Below are 15,185 nucleotides of genomic sequence, written 5' to 3'. Positions count from 1 at the left end.
ATTTGTTACTATTCGTATTGAACGTTGTCAATATGAATCGTTCACGTTCATAGTTCACCATTTAAATTCTGAACGCGTTCATAGTTCAGTTTATTTCATAGTTTTAATGCGGAAATTGCAAATTAAAGACTTAACTTGTTTTTTAACACATAGGGTGACCAGACGTCCTCTTTTACGCAGACATGTCCTATTTTCAAGATCAAAAAAATGCGTGGGGCAGGGATTCCAAAATTGTCTGTGATTTCGTCTCGTTGGATGTTTGTGTTTCTCTGGGTCTTGGCCACCGTACCATCGACATATATAGGGCCTACATGTCTTTAAAAAACTATGAATTACGCCCTTACAAGTTTTGACAAGTGTATCTCCCTTACGTTCCACCTTCTTGCGCGAGCCAGAAGTGTTGCCAGATGCACGATCATAATTTTGAGCCTTTGGTAGCCCCACCGGTTTCACCTTTGCAGCATGGTGGGAGTGGGACTCCTCAGACGTTAGTGATCGGTGACTCCATCACTCGTAACATTAGATTCGAGCAACCAGCGATAGTTTACTGTGTACCTGGGGCCAGAGCTACCGACATAGAAGCTAATCTTAGGGTGCTGGCTAGCACTAGGGCTAAGGCAAATGCCCAAGCTAAGGCACATGGCGCACACACTGACGATAGGTATGAGAATATTGTCATTCATGTCGGCACCAATGATGTTAGGCTGAGGCAGTCAGAGGTCACGAAGGTTAATATAGCTCGGGCATGTGATCTTGCTCAAAAGGTGAGTCGGCATCGAGTAATAGTCTCTGGCCCACTACCTGCTAGGGGGACTGACGAGATCTACAGCAGGCTTGTCTCTCTCAACCGCTGGTTGGCTCGCTTTTGCTCAGAACAGGGTTTAGGATTTGTAGATAATTGGTCTCGTTTCTGGGCCAAACCTGGCTTGTTGAAAAGTGACGGGCTCCATCCTAGCTGGAGAGGTGCTTTTCTTTTGTCTAGGAATATTGAAGCTATTCTAAAGCAGACCTATCTTTCACTAGAACAAGCCGGGCCACAGTCTCTTAGAGAGTTTGATAGGTATGTCGATAGGCATGTTGTGAGCTGTTGGGGCCCCAATAGCTCAGCTTGTAGTGTAGCCAGGGTGGTTGCTGATGTCGTTTTTCCCATTGAGACGGTGTCGATCCCCCGCCCTTTTTCCAAATTCCGGCCCTCAATTATTAGGAATTATACCAATTTAATATGTATTCAACCTTGCTCACCTGTTGCTCTCCCTACTAAGTTTTCTGATAACAGTGCCACCCTTTCAGAAGTATTATCTACGTCTAAAGCTGCCAAAAACCCATACTGGAATGTTGGGCTCCTAAACATCAGATCTCTATCCACAAAGGCCTTATTGATTAATGATCTGATGTCTAAATGCAGCCTGGACCTGGTTGGACTCACCGAAACCTGGTTAAAACTTGACGAATATTTCCCCCTGAATGAAGCATTGCCTCCGGATTTTGCGTACTCACACATCCCTCGTGTTTCAAAGAAAGGTGGTGGTGTTGCTATGATATATAAAGCTAGCTTCAACCTCAGCCTAAAATCTGTAAATTCCTTTAAATCATTTGAGATAATTTGCATGAAACCACTAACTACTTTAAAAAGGACTAATTCTACTACTGTTGCCCCCCCTCCCTCATTTTGTATAGTTACTCTATACCGGCCCCCTGGCCCATGTTCCCTCTTCCTAGAGGAATTTGCTGATTTTAGTGCTGATCTTGTGACATATACTGACAATATCTTAATTATGGGTGATTTTAACATTCATGTGGATGACCCAAAAGATCCTCTAAGTAAGGCCTTTACTGCTTTAATGGATTCCACAGGTCTCACTCAGGTGGTTTCTAAACCTACCCATCTTCACTCGCATACATTAGATTTAGTTCTCACGCGGGGAATCAAGATTAGTGATGTCATTGTCCACCCCCACAAACCTATTTTATCAGACCACGGCCTGGTAACATTTAAAATGGATCTCTGCCAGAGCCTTGGAGGCACCCAGAATATTTATATTAGCCGCTGCTTAACCCCAAACACAGCTCTGGACCTGGCTAGTATTCTACCCGCTGCACTAGAAGCACTTGACGTCCCAAATAAATCATTAAATACTAAAACAAGGGATCTGAATTTGGTTCTTCAGCAATCCCTAGATTCTGTTGCCCCACTCAAACCAAGGAAAAGAAAAGACAAGAAATTGGCTACATGGTATTCAGAGGAAACCCGCACTCTCAAGAGGTCCACTAGAAAATTGGAGCATAAGTGGCGTACCACTAAATTAGAGGTTTTCCGCCAGGCCTGGAAGGACAGCCAAATAGAGTACAAGCAAGTCCTCATCAGGTCCAGATCAGAATATTTCACTAAGTTGATTAGTAAGAACAAACACAACACTAAGTTCTTATTTGATACTGTTGCAAAACTCACTAAGAAAAGTACACTCTGTGTTAGTTCAGATCTCTCTCCCAATAATTTCTTAGATTTCTTTGAACAAAAAATCTATGCAATAAGGGACAAACTACAGACTAGTCCTGGAGGAGTGGCCATCACCACTGATTTTCCCTCTGTACCCAGCATGCTGCATGTTGAGGCTCTCACTCTCACTGTCTCTGTCTGGGACCTGATTTAGGCTGTCTCCATGGCAATACAATCTGCGAACTGAGAAGTGTCTAATTGTGGCCTAGGCGATGGTGACAACCCAGGCCTACTCATACACTAACTTTCACTTGTGGATTGCGTCTCTGTCTTGGGTCATGATCAAGGATATCTCCATGGCAATACTATCTGCGAACTGAGAATCTGACTGATTGTGGCCTAGGCGAAGACGCCAACCCAGGCACACTCATACACACCCCTTCCCCCATCCAACGCCTTCGCCTGCTTGTTCCCCCGCTTGTTCCCCCGGTGTGGCTGGCGGGTCTGTGACCAGCGCCTAGTATGGCTGCAGGTCCAGATGCTGCTTGTCCATACCCCTCCCCCCCTCCCCGTTGCAAGTCATGTGGTTCTGTAATGTTGTACAATGTATGTGCTTATGTGCTGAGGTGTTTTTTGCCTGTTCCCACACTGTACTCCTCTAGGAGCATAGTGTGGGGGTTGCCTTTTTTTCTATCCTCATGTTATGCTGAACATTTTTTCTTGTCCTGTCTACCCCCTTGTCATGTTTGTGTATTAGAAACTGCAAGTGGCAAATCGGATATAAGACGGATTTGAGAGACCGCAGATAGAATGCGGCTAGTTCGATCAACACTTGTATTATTGTTTTTGTTGATTTTATGTAAAGCACTTTAAGCTGCAATTCTTGTATGAAAAGTGCTATATAAATAAAGTCTTACTTACTTACTTACTTACTTACTTAAACCCTATTTCTATGGAAGCGTTCATCAAGCTGATAGATTCCTCGAAACCCACTAGCTGCCTTCTCGATCCCCTCCCTGCCAAACTTTGTAGGGAGCTTCTCCCTATTATTGGACCACCCATGCTTAGTATTATTAATGAATCTATTGTAACTGGACAAGTCCCTGACGATTTCAAACAAGCTATTATTAAGCCCCTTCTTAAAAAAACAAACCTGGATCCAGGTTGTCTTAGCAATTACAGGCCAATTTCAAATTTGCCATTTCTCTCCAAAGTTTTAGAAAAAGCTGTGGCAAAACAGCTTACTGAGCACCTCTCCTCAAATCAGATCTATGAACCTCCAGTCTGGATTTCGTCTTTACCACAGCACTGAAACTGCATTAGCCAAGGTAGTCAATGATCTATTATTAGCCTCTGACGAGGGCTTCAGCTCTGTCCTGGTTCTTCTAGACCTAAGTGCAGCTTTTGACACTGTGGATCATGAGATTCTCCTGGAACGTATGGAGAACTATGTTGGGATTTCTGGTACTTCACTTCAGTGGTTTGGATCGTATCTATCTGATAGATCACAATATGTCCACTATGATGGTTCCTCATCCAGGAGCTCCACTGTAAAATACGGAGTACCACAGGGTTCAGTTCTAGGCCCTTTGTTATTTTCACTCTATATGTTGCCTTTAGGAAACATAATTAGAAGTTTTGGGGTACATTTTCACTGTTATGCAGATGATACTCAGCTATACATGTCTATAAAGCCTGGAGAATTTCCACATGCTATGGAAAAATGTGTTTCTGGGTTGAAAACTTGGATGACAGCAAATGTCCTTCTTCTAAATTCGGATAAAACCGAGGTTCAAATTTTTGGCCCAAAAAAGCACAGAAATAATCTATCCAATCGGACATTAGACTTAGACGGCGTCAATGTATCTCAAAGCCAGCTGGTAAAAAATCTAGGAGTCACATTGGACCCAGACCTTTCGTTTGAGTACCATATTAAGCAAATCACCAGAACCGCATTTTTCCATCTACGTAATATTGCCAAAATACGAAAATTCCTCTCGAAGGATGATGCTGAAAAACTAATACATGCTTTTGTTACATCCCGATTGGACTACTGCAATGTGTTGTTCTCTGGCCTCCCAATTACCTACCTAAAAGTTTTACAGCGGGTGCAAAATGCTGCTGCTAGACTATTGACTAAAACAAGAAAGTTTGATCATATAACATCTACTCTTATCTCTTTACACTGGCTCCCTATCCAAGCCAGAGTTGATTTCAAAGTTTTACTACTAACTTACAAATCTCTGCATGGATTGGCACCACTGTACCTCTCCGGTCTCCTTGCACCCTATTGCCCCGCTTCGACACTAAGATCGCAAGATGCCGGCTATCTGGTAATGCCCAAAGTTAAGAAAAAAACAGCTGGAGGTAGGGCGTTCTCATATAGACCACCTCTTCTCTGGAACAAATTACCCATCTCAATTAAGGAGGCTGATACTGTTTCGACATTTAAAACTAGATTAAAAACGTTCTTGTTTAGTCAATTCTATGGCTGTTAAAAGGAAGTATGTGTGTACTTTCTATGTAAACCTGGGGTGTGTGCTTGCCTATGTGTGTATCACATGTCACTTTTAAATTGTAATTTTAGCTTATGTTCACATTGCCCATCTAGATGTTACAAATAAAGTAAACCGGTTACTGTATCTTGTTACTATTATAGTTTTTATTACTAGCTGGAGACAACAGGGGACTGGTTGTTTTCATCCTTATTCGTATAAGTATAACCTATTTTAGAGTTCTTTCCCCTGGAACAGATTTCATGTTCCAACCGAGGGGGGCTGTCGCTGTTTTGGTGTGTGGGGCTGCATCAAATACCCTTTTTAGCTCTGTTAAATTGCTGCACTAGTCCACACTTGACCGGTGGGGATCTCATTCTATCATGACTGTAACTGTTAGCTGCTCCTGGCATTCTCTAATCCCTGCTCTCCTCTCTCTGTCCCCCCCCCACACATTCCCTGTGGTGTGGGGGGTTGGAGCTGTCAGGACCTGCTTGGTCATCGGTCTGCCAACGTTGGACCAGGTCGTCACCCGGAATCCAGTCTCCATGACTGCCAACAGCGAGTTTCCCGGTCCCATCCAACGTCTATAAAGGCGAACAATGGGTTTTGGTGTTTCAAAACCCATTGACACTGTATGACTATGTTTAGCTTGTGTTCTGCTCTTCTCTCCTACCAACCGTCTCTGGAGGAGGGGATCCCTCTCTGAATTGCTCTTCCCAAGGTTTCTTCCATTTTTTCTCCCATTGGGAGTTTTTCTGGGAGTTTTTCCTTGTCTTCCTTGAGGGTTTAGGTTGGTTGAGGGGCAGTTCTATGGGCGCATGTGAAGCCCTCTGTGACATGCTTGCGTGTAAAAAGGGCTATACAAATAAATTTGATTTGATTTGGTAGCTACAGTACTTCGGCATTTCCAATCTGGCAACACTGAGCACCTTACCGCCGAACCTACGACCTTGCACTTAAACGGAGCCCGTCTTATCCCAGTGAGCCATTGTCAGCGATGGGAGTTGCTGTGTACAGTTACTGAATACAAAAAGACGTTTCTCCTGTGGCACGCATGGTCAGATTTGGCCCGAGTTTAAACAGCTGTAATTCAGTCATATTTTAACATGGCAAGGTGATTGTGGTCTGAAGATAATCTGTGCCAAATCTGGTGAAAATTGGGTACATTGTGTAGGAGTAAGGAAAAAAGTTGTATTCATTCATTCCAAATAGAGGCCTCATTAATTCGTCTGGTATCACGCGTTAACATGCATCAGACGCGGGATCTCCTAAGATATCACGAGACATAGGAATGACTTAAATACGCCAAACAAATCAACAGTTATTGGTCAAAACACAATTTTGCGTATTGTAGCGCCCCCTAGAGCTCAAATGACACTACCTTTTTTGGACCTCTTAACAACAGGGTCATGAATCCATACACCAAGTTTGGAGTCAATGCATCAAAGATTCGTTAAGATATGACCTCACTTCCCTTTAACCGTATCAGTTGCTGAATTTGATTGGCTGTACCGGACAAAAGTTTGTGAGGATCAAAATTCTAATCGATAACTTTTGTGAGGCTTGGTCTGAAGATCATCGGTGGCAATTATGAAGAAGATTCGAAAAGAATTGTAGGAGGAGTAGCGAAAAAACATTTCTCCTTAACATTCAAAATGGCGGAGATTCTATATGACTGTGTATGACGTCATAGTGTGCAACTCGTTGAACTCGTCTTGATCCAGGGAATCCAACGATACCTCATTTTGGACAATGGGGCATATGGTTCAAAGGTAACATGTGTAAACACACCTTCAACTTTGACCCATTGGTGGCGCTAGATGGTTGGAATGAGAGACATGAAACTTGGTGAAATTGATGAGGGGACTGGTCCCAAAGAGTGTGCCAAATTTCACAACTTCTGACCATGTGGTTGGGGCTGCCATAGACTCTCATGACAGATGTGTAATAATAATAACTAGAGAGCATACAATTTCTGGGGAAATTGTGAGGGTGTGCTTGCGGCTGCCCCAGCTGCCCATAGTCTCCTGGTGTTTACATATTTCAAAAAGTATTTAAGCGTATGACTGCAGTTCTAACCATTATGTTACCTTGATAATAATTTTGTAAAAATTACATGTATCACTCAGATGAAGGAGTGGTGTTACTAGTTGGTTGGAAGAGAAGGAGGCCAAATGTAGTTCATGAAGATGCACTGCCATAAGAATCTTAGAAAGTAAATTGTAATCAGATATAAACAACAGATGGTTGCCCAACAAGAGGAAGACATGGCATCTGCTTCTTCAACTCCTTAGCACCTGTTGCACCTGGTTATGAGGTTGTAGGCTATGGGACGTCTAATATTGTATTTGTCTAATTATGTGTAGGACCGTGTCTCTCGGATGGTAGGACATATTGATTTAGTCTGGCTTCCAGACCAATTTAGCCCCGCCCACAAAAAAAATTGGTCAGGAAGTTGGGTCTGGAGGGGCTCGTATTGGGGACAAACTAAATAAAAACAGGAGCTGGGCGGACCAATGAAATTGCCAGGGCGGGCTTTATACGATGATGGACAGATGATCAACAGTAACTGTTGTATGTGAAAACCATAGATATATATATAAACACTAGATGTCTCGTCCGCTTTGCCGGACAACGGAGTCGAACGTCCGCACATGGCGGCCATCTTGCTACAGGGAACTCGCTCACGAACGTTCTAGACTCCGCCGTAAGACATCTAGTGTTTATGTATATATCTATGGTGAAAACACTACACGAAACAGGAGAGCCGCATCAATTCAGCCGTTACTCAAACTCATTCCAACTGACACACCGACCGGAAACACGTCATCGGCTACATCAAAATACAGGCATGTTATCAAAATAAGAGCATGCCGTGAAACCCTGTCATGGAGACATAACAGTAACGTAATCAACAACGTCACGAAAGAGCGCTTGGGTTGAATTCGTTTTCAACAAACAACATATTACGTTGCTCTGATTGGTTGTAGGTCTATCCAATTGAGCGAAGAGGCATTTGTTTTACAAGTTCGGTTGAAACACGCCACATAGTCACAGCCCAACGGAGAGTTATCAGACTCATATTCTGACTAGAATTATGAGTATGACAACGTCAGGCTAATAGTGATTCATAAAAGCATCTAAATGTATCAACGTCAATATATTAATGTTTTCTTTTATTTTAAAGCAAGCTCAGAGACGTATGAATGTAGAGTTGCTTGCTATATAGAGTAGCCTACCGGACACCGTGAGCTGAGCTCGCAATGTAGCCTACGTGACGCAGCTTTTTATGACACACTTCACAGATGTAAAGATGGTACCATTTAACCCTGTAAGACCCCATGGTTGTAAAATTACAAAGGCACTTTTAACGGTCTAATTGCTTTCTTTTACATTTTGGGTGGCTCTTAAAAGAGCAGTTGTTGTGTGTGCTGTGGCTAGCACAGGAGTCGTCGGAGACTGTCCTGGATGTTTCCCAAGAACACATTGTTTGCAACGTGATCGAAGTGGACACCGTCGGGTCGGTACATCCACACGAAACCGTGTCGTATTTGGAGGTGTTGAATGCTCCCCATCCCACGGTCGGCCAGGAAGCTAGACACCGCTGCGTTGACTCGACGTCTTGCCCTGTCAATACCAGAAGCGCTGGTGCTCCTCTGATGCCTCCAGATGCAGCGTTCCAGGATATCCAAAAACACCAGCAGAGTGTTTGGGAACATCTCCATGAATGCCCCCAGGTCTCGCTTCATCCGCCTCGTCAGGTCTAGCCCGGCCACTTGGCTGAGGTCGTTTACCCTGACATGAAGCACCATTATGTCCGGGCTGGGAAGCATGCCACGCATGTTAGCTACTAGACTAGGCTACAGCAATGCAGTGAGCTACTGTGGTTTGAAACCACAGGTAATCATAATTTCACCCACAAATCGTTTACTTGTAATCAAATGTCATAATAAATCCTACAACGAAAATGTATTTGTGAAGAATGTTCATTTTAATGATTGAAAACAGATGCATCATAGACAGCTGTAGTATGTGTTTCCCGGGCAACAGAGGCTAATGTCATGATGCTAATGCTTCAGTGAAATAGTAGACTGTTTCCGAAAGTAGATGTACTTCCTTAATAATATTAGCTTATATTGTACATTACACATTACAACTGTGTGTCATATCACAAAGTAAAATGAGCAAATAGTTATCACCCAGGTCTCTTTGCTTGTGGCGTTTCTGCAGCTGCCTTGCAGTAAAGCAGTTAGCCTAGCCATCTCCCAGAAGTTAACAAGCTGCTAAACTAATGTTCTGCTGGAGATAGTCACGCAAGCTTTCGTTAGTGACGTTAGTGTAGTCAGTGATTGTGGCTAGCAAGTTAGCCACCGTTAGCTTCACCTTTCGCCACAAATTCTTAATGTGTACTTAAACCGTGCAACGGAACGTAAATCCAAATACAAGCAACTCAATCGCTAGCAAGACAAACCTTTTGACATCGATGTTGTCGCCGAAGGCAAGCACACCCCAATAAGAATACATAGAAACCCTTAAGGTGGCTTTGCCGCTTCGCGGCTTGGCCACCAACTAGAGAGGGTACAATTTCTGGGGAAATTGTAGGGTGTGCTTGCTTGCGTCGGTTGCAGGTGGGTCCGTTTTCCCATCTAGTGATATTTTCAAGCATTTAGCCTACTCATATTGCATAATTCATTAAGAACACCCTTTGAAACAAGAAACCCCCTTTGAAACAAGCTAGTGTAACAACGTTGTCACTGGTAGTAGCCTATTTCAGATGGAATTGCGATTCAAATAGTACCGTCTGCTAACTGAAAATAACCCCCCCAAAATGTAAATAAGTTCGATATTAATTTAGGGGGACATGGTTAATTCAAAAGCAGTTTGCTAGAGGCAAGCTAGCTGCTGTTGCTATCCACACTTAACTGATTGTTTGAAAGCGCCGGAAATGAGATTGTTTCTGGATAATGTAAAGAACGCCGGTCATTATTGGGAAAATAAGCCCCGACAGGGCGAACAGCACCCCGACGCGAAGCCGCTTATTACACGGCTACTTGCCAACAAAAATAACTCAACACTTATCTTTTTACAATGTATTTGTTACTATTCGTATTGAACGTTGTCAATATGAATCGTTCACGTTCATAGTTCACCATTTAAATTCTGAACGCGTTCATAGTTCAGTTTATTTCATAGTTTTAATGCGGAAATTGCAAATTAAAGACTTAACTTGTTTTTTAACACATAGGGTGACCAGACGTCCTCTTTTACGCAGACATGTCCTATTTTCAAGATCAAAAAAATGCGTGGGGCAGGGATTCCAAAATTGTCTGTGATTTCGTCTCGTTGGATGTTTGTGTTTCTCTGGGTCTTGGCCACCGTACCATCGACATATATAGGGCCTACATGTCTTTAAAAAACTATGAATTACGCCCTTACAAGTTTTGACAAGTGTATCTCCCTTACGTTCCACCTTCTTGCGCGAGCCAGAAGTGTTGCCAGATGCACGATCATAATTTTGAGCCTTTGGTAGCCCCACCGGTTTCACCTTTGCAGCATGGTGGGAGTGGGACTCCTCAGACGTTAGTGATCGGTGACTCCATCACTCGTAACATTAGATTCGAGCAACCAGCGATAGTTTACTGTGTACCTGGGGCCAGAGCTACCGACATAGAAGCTAATCTTAGGGTGCTGGCTAGCACTAGGGCTAAGGCAAATGCCCAAGCTAAGGCACATGGCGCACACACTGACGATAGGTATGAGAATATTGTCATTCATGTCGGCACCAATGATGTTAGGCTGAGGCAGTCAGAGGTCACGAAGGTTAATATAGCTCGGGCATGTGATCTTGCTCAAAAGGTGAGTCGGCATCGAGTAATAGTCTCTGGCCCACTACCTGCTAGGGGGACTGACGAGATCTACAGCAGGCTTGTCTCTCTCAACCGCTGGTTGGCTCGCTTTTGCTCAGAACAGGGTTTAGGATTTGTAGATAATTGGTCTCGTTTCTGGGCCAAACCTGGCTTGTTGAAAAGTGACGGGCTCCATCCTAGCTGGAGAGGTGCTTTTCTTTTGTCTAGGAATATTGAAGCTATTCTAAAGCAGACCTATCTTTCACTAGAACAAGCCGGGCCACAGTCTCTTAGAGAGTTTGATAGGTATGTCGATAGGCATGTTGTGAGCTGTTGGGGCCCCAATAGCTCAGCTTGTAGTGTAGCCAGGGTGGTTGCTGATGTCGTTTTTCCCATTGAGACGGTGTCGATCCCCCGCCCTTTTTCCAAATTCCGGCCCTCAATTATTAGGAATTATACCAATTTAATATGTATTCAACCTTGCTCACCTGTTGCTCTCCCTACTAAGTTTTCTGATAACAGTGCCACCCTTTCAGAAGTATTATCTACGTCTAAAGCTGCCAAAAACCCATACTGGAATGTTGGGCTCCTAAACATCAGATCTCTATCCACAAAGGCCTTATTGATTAATGATCTGATGTCTAAATGCAGCCTGGACCTGGTTGGACTCACCGAAACCTGGTTAAAACTTGACGAATATTTCCCCCTGAATGAAGCATTGCCTCCGGATTTTGCGTACTCACACATCCCTCGTGTTTCAAAGAAAGGTGGTGGTGTTGCTATGATATATAAAGCTAGCTTCAACCTCAGCCTAAAATCTGTAAATTCCTTTAAATCATTTGAGATAATTTGCATGAAACCACTAACTACTTTAAAAAGGACTAATTCTACTACTGTTGCCCCCCCTCCCTCATTTTGTATAGTTACTCTATACCGGCCCCCTGGCCCATGTTCCCTCTTCCTAGAGGAATTTGCTGATTTTAGTGCTGATCTTGTGACATATACTGACAATATCTTAATTATGGGTGATTTTAACATTCATGTGGATGACCCAAAAGATCCTCTAAGTAAGGCCTTTACTGCTTTAATGGATTCCACAGGTCTCACTCAGGTGGTTTCTAAACCTACCCATCTTCACTCGCATACATTAGATTTAGTTCTCACGCGGGGAATCAAGATTAGTGATGTCATTGTCCACCCCCACAAACCTATTTTATCAGACCACGGCCTGGTAACATTTAAAATGGATCTCTGCCAGAGCCTTGGAGGCACCCAGAATATTTATATTAGCCGCTGCTTAACCCCAAACACAGCTCTGGACCTGGCTAGTATTCTACCCGCTGCACTAGAAGCACTTGACGTCCCAAATAAATCATTAAATACTAAAACAAGGGATCTGAATTTGGTTCTTCAGCAATCCCTAGATTCTGTTGCCCCACTCAAACCAAGGAAAAGAAAAGACAAGAAATTGGCTACATGGTATTCAGAGGAAACCCGCACTCTCAAGAGGTCCACTAGAAAATTGGAGCATAAGTGGCGTACCACTAAATTAGAGGTTTTCCGCCAGGCCTGGAAGGACAGCCAAATAGAGTACAAGCAAGTCCTCATCAGGTCCAGATCAGAATATTTCACTAAGTTGATTAGTAAGAACAAACACAACACTAAGTTCTTATTTGATACTGTTGCAAAACTCACTAAGAAAAGTACACTCTGTGTTAGTTCAGATCTCTCTCCCAATAATTTCTTAGATTTCTTTGAACAAAAAATCTATGCAATAAGGGACAAACTACAGACTAGTCCTGGAGGAGTGGCCATCACCACTGATTTTCCCTCTGTACCCAGCATGCTGCATGTTGAGGCTCTCACTCTCACTGTCTCTGTCTGGGACCTGATTTAGGCTGTCTCCATGGCAATACAATCTGCGAACTGAGAAGTGTCTAATTGTGGCCTAGGCGATGGTGACAACCCAGGCCTACTCATACACTAACTTTCACTTGTGGATTGCGTCTCTGTCTTGGGTCATGATCAAGGATATCTCCATGGCAATACTATCTGCGAACTGAGAATCTGACTGATTGTGGCCTAGGCGAAGACGCCAACCCAGGCACACTCATACACACCCCTTCCCCCATCCAACGCCTTCGCCTGCTTGTTCCCCCGCTTGTTCCCCCGGTGTGGCTGGCGGGTCTGTGACCAGCGCCTAGTATGGCTGCAGGTCCAGATGCTGCTTGTCCATACCCCTCCCCCCCTCCCCGTTGCAAGTCATGTGGTTCTGTAATGTTGTACAATGTATGTGCTTATGTGCTGAGGTGTTTTTTGCCTGTTCCCACACTGTACTCCTCTAGGAGCATAGTGTGGGGGTTGCCTTTTTTTCTATCCTCATGTTATGCTGAACATTTTTTCTTGTCCTGTCTACCCCCTTGTCATGTTTGTGTATTAGAAACTGCAAGTGGCAAATCGGATATAAGACGGATTTGAGAGACCGCAGATAGAATGCGGCTAGTTCGATCAACACTTGTATTATTGTTTTTGTTGATTTTATGTAAAGCACTTTAAGCTGCAATTCTTGTATGAAAAGTGCTATATAAATAAAGTCTTACTTACTTACTTACTTACTTACTTAAACCCTATTTCTATGGAAGCGTTCATCAAGCTGATAGATTCCTCGAAACCCACTAGCTGCCTTCTCGATCCCCTCCCTGCCAAACTTTGTAGGGAGCTTCTCCCTATTATTGGACCACCCATGCTTAGTATTATTAATGAATCTATTGTAACTGGACAAGTCCCTGACGATTTCAAACAAGCTATTATTAAGCCCCTTCTTAAAAAAACAAACCTGGATCCAGGTTGTCTTAGCAATTACAGGCCAATTTCAAATTTGCCATTTCTCTCCAAAGTTTTAGAAAAAGCTGTGGCAAAACAGCTTACTGAGCACCTCTCCTCAAATCAGATCTATGAACCTCCAGTCTGGATTTCGTCTTTACCACAGCACTGAAACTGCATTAGCCAAGGTAGTCAATGATCTATTATTAGCCTCTGACGAGGGCTTCAGCTCTGTCCTGGTTCTTCTAGACCTAAGTGCAGCTTTTGACACTGTGGATCATGAGATTCTCCTGGAACGTATGGAGAACTATGTTGGGATTTCTGGTACTTCACTTCAGTGGTTTGGATCGTATCTATCTGATAGATCACAATATGTCCACTATGATGGTTCCTCATCCAGGAGCTCCACTGTAAAATACGGAGTACCACAGGGTTCAGTTCTAGGCCCTTTGTTATTTTCACTCTATATGTTGCCTTTAGGAAACATAATTAGAAGTTTTGGGGTACATTTTCACTGTTATGCAGATGATACTCAGCTATACATGTCTATAAAGCCTGGAGAATTTCCACATGCTATGGAAAAATGTGTTTCTGGGTTGAAAACTTGGATGACAGCAAATGTCCTTCTTCTAAATTCGGATAAAACCGAGGTTCAAATTTTTGGCCCAAAAAAGCACAGAAATAATCTATCCAATCGGACATTAGACTTAGACGGCGTCAATGTATCTCAAAGCCAGCTGGTAAAAAATCTAGGAGTCACATTGGACCCAGACCTTTCGTTTGAGTACCATATTAAGCAAATCACCAGAACCGCATTTTTCCATCTACGTAATATTGCCAAAATACGAAAATTCCTCTCGAAGGATGATGCTGAAAAACTAATACATGCTTTTGTTACATCCCGATTGGACTACTGCAATGTGTTGTTCTCTGGCCTCCCAATTACCTACCTAAAAGTTTTACAGCGGGTGCAAAATGCTGCTGCTAGACTATTGACTAAAACAAGAAAGTTTGATCATATAACATCTACTCTTATCTCTTTACACTGGCTCCCTATCCAAGCCAGAGTTGATTTCAAAGTTTTACTACTAACTTACAAATCTCTGCATGGATTGGCACCACTGTACCTCTCCGGTCTCCTTGCACCCTATTGCCCCGCTTCGACACTAAGATCGCAAGATGCCGGCTATCTGGTAATGCCCAAAGTTAAGAAAAAAACAGCTGGAGGTAGGGCGTTCTCATATAGACCACCTCTTCTCTGGAACAAATTACCCATCTCAATTAAGGAGGCTGATACTGTTTCGACATTTAAAACTAGATTAAAAACGTTCTTGTTTAGTCAATTCTATGGCTGTTAAAAGGAAGTATGTGTGTACTTTCTATGTAAACCTGGGGTGTGTGCTTGCCTATGTGTGTATCACATGTCACTTTTAAATTGTAATTTTAGCTTATGTTCACATTGCCCATCTAGATGTTACAAATAAAGTAAACCGGTTACTGTATCTTGTTACTATTATAGTTTTTATTACTAGCTGGAGACAACAGGGGACTGGTTGTTTTCATCCTTATTCGTATAAGTAT

General features: G+C 43.1%; 2 protein-coding genes across 2 annotated transcripts; both read left to right on the top strand.

The window, feature by feature from the left end:
* Positions 1 to 621: 621 nt before the first annotated feature.
* Positions 622 to 4,908, top strand: LOC124465562 (the record flags this gene model as incomplete). The annotated part of the gene is given in 4 exon segments (XM_047017424.1): positions 622 to 635; positions 1,019 to 2,447; positions 3,414 to 3,712; positions 3,714 to 4,908. Coding segments are annotated over 4 exon segments (2,937 nt in total), but the record flags the coding sequence as incomplete, so codon positions are not given.
* Positions 4,909 to 5,932: 1,024 nt separating this feature from the next.
* Positions 5,933 to 14,935, top strand: LOC124465561 (the record flags this gene model as incomplete). The annotated part of the gene is given in 4 exon segments (XM_047017423.1): positions 5,933 to 5,946; positions 11,046 to 12,474; positions 13,441 to 13,739; positions 13,741 to 14,935. Coding segments are annotated over 4 exon segments (2,937 nt in total), but the record flags the coding sequence as incomplete, so codon positions are not given.
* Positions 14,936 to 15,185: the final 250 nt, after the last annotated feature.

This window comes from Hypomesus transpacificus, unplaced genomic scaffold, assembly GCF_021917145.1.
Source record: "Hypomesus transpacificus isolate Combined female unplaced genomic scaffold, fHypTra1 scaffold_60, whole genome shotgun sequence".
Taxonomy (NCBI): domain Eukaryota; kingdom Metazoa; phylum Chordata; class Actinopteri; order Osmeriformes; family Osmeridae; genus Hypomesus; species Hypomesus transpacificus.
The sequence above is the reverse complement of the archived record's forward strand: the minus strand, read 5'-3'. Positions and strand labels throughout refer to the sequence as shown.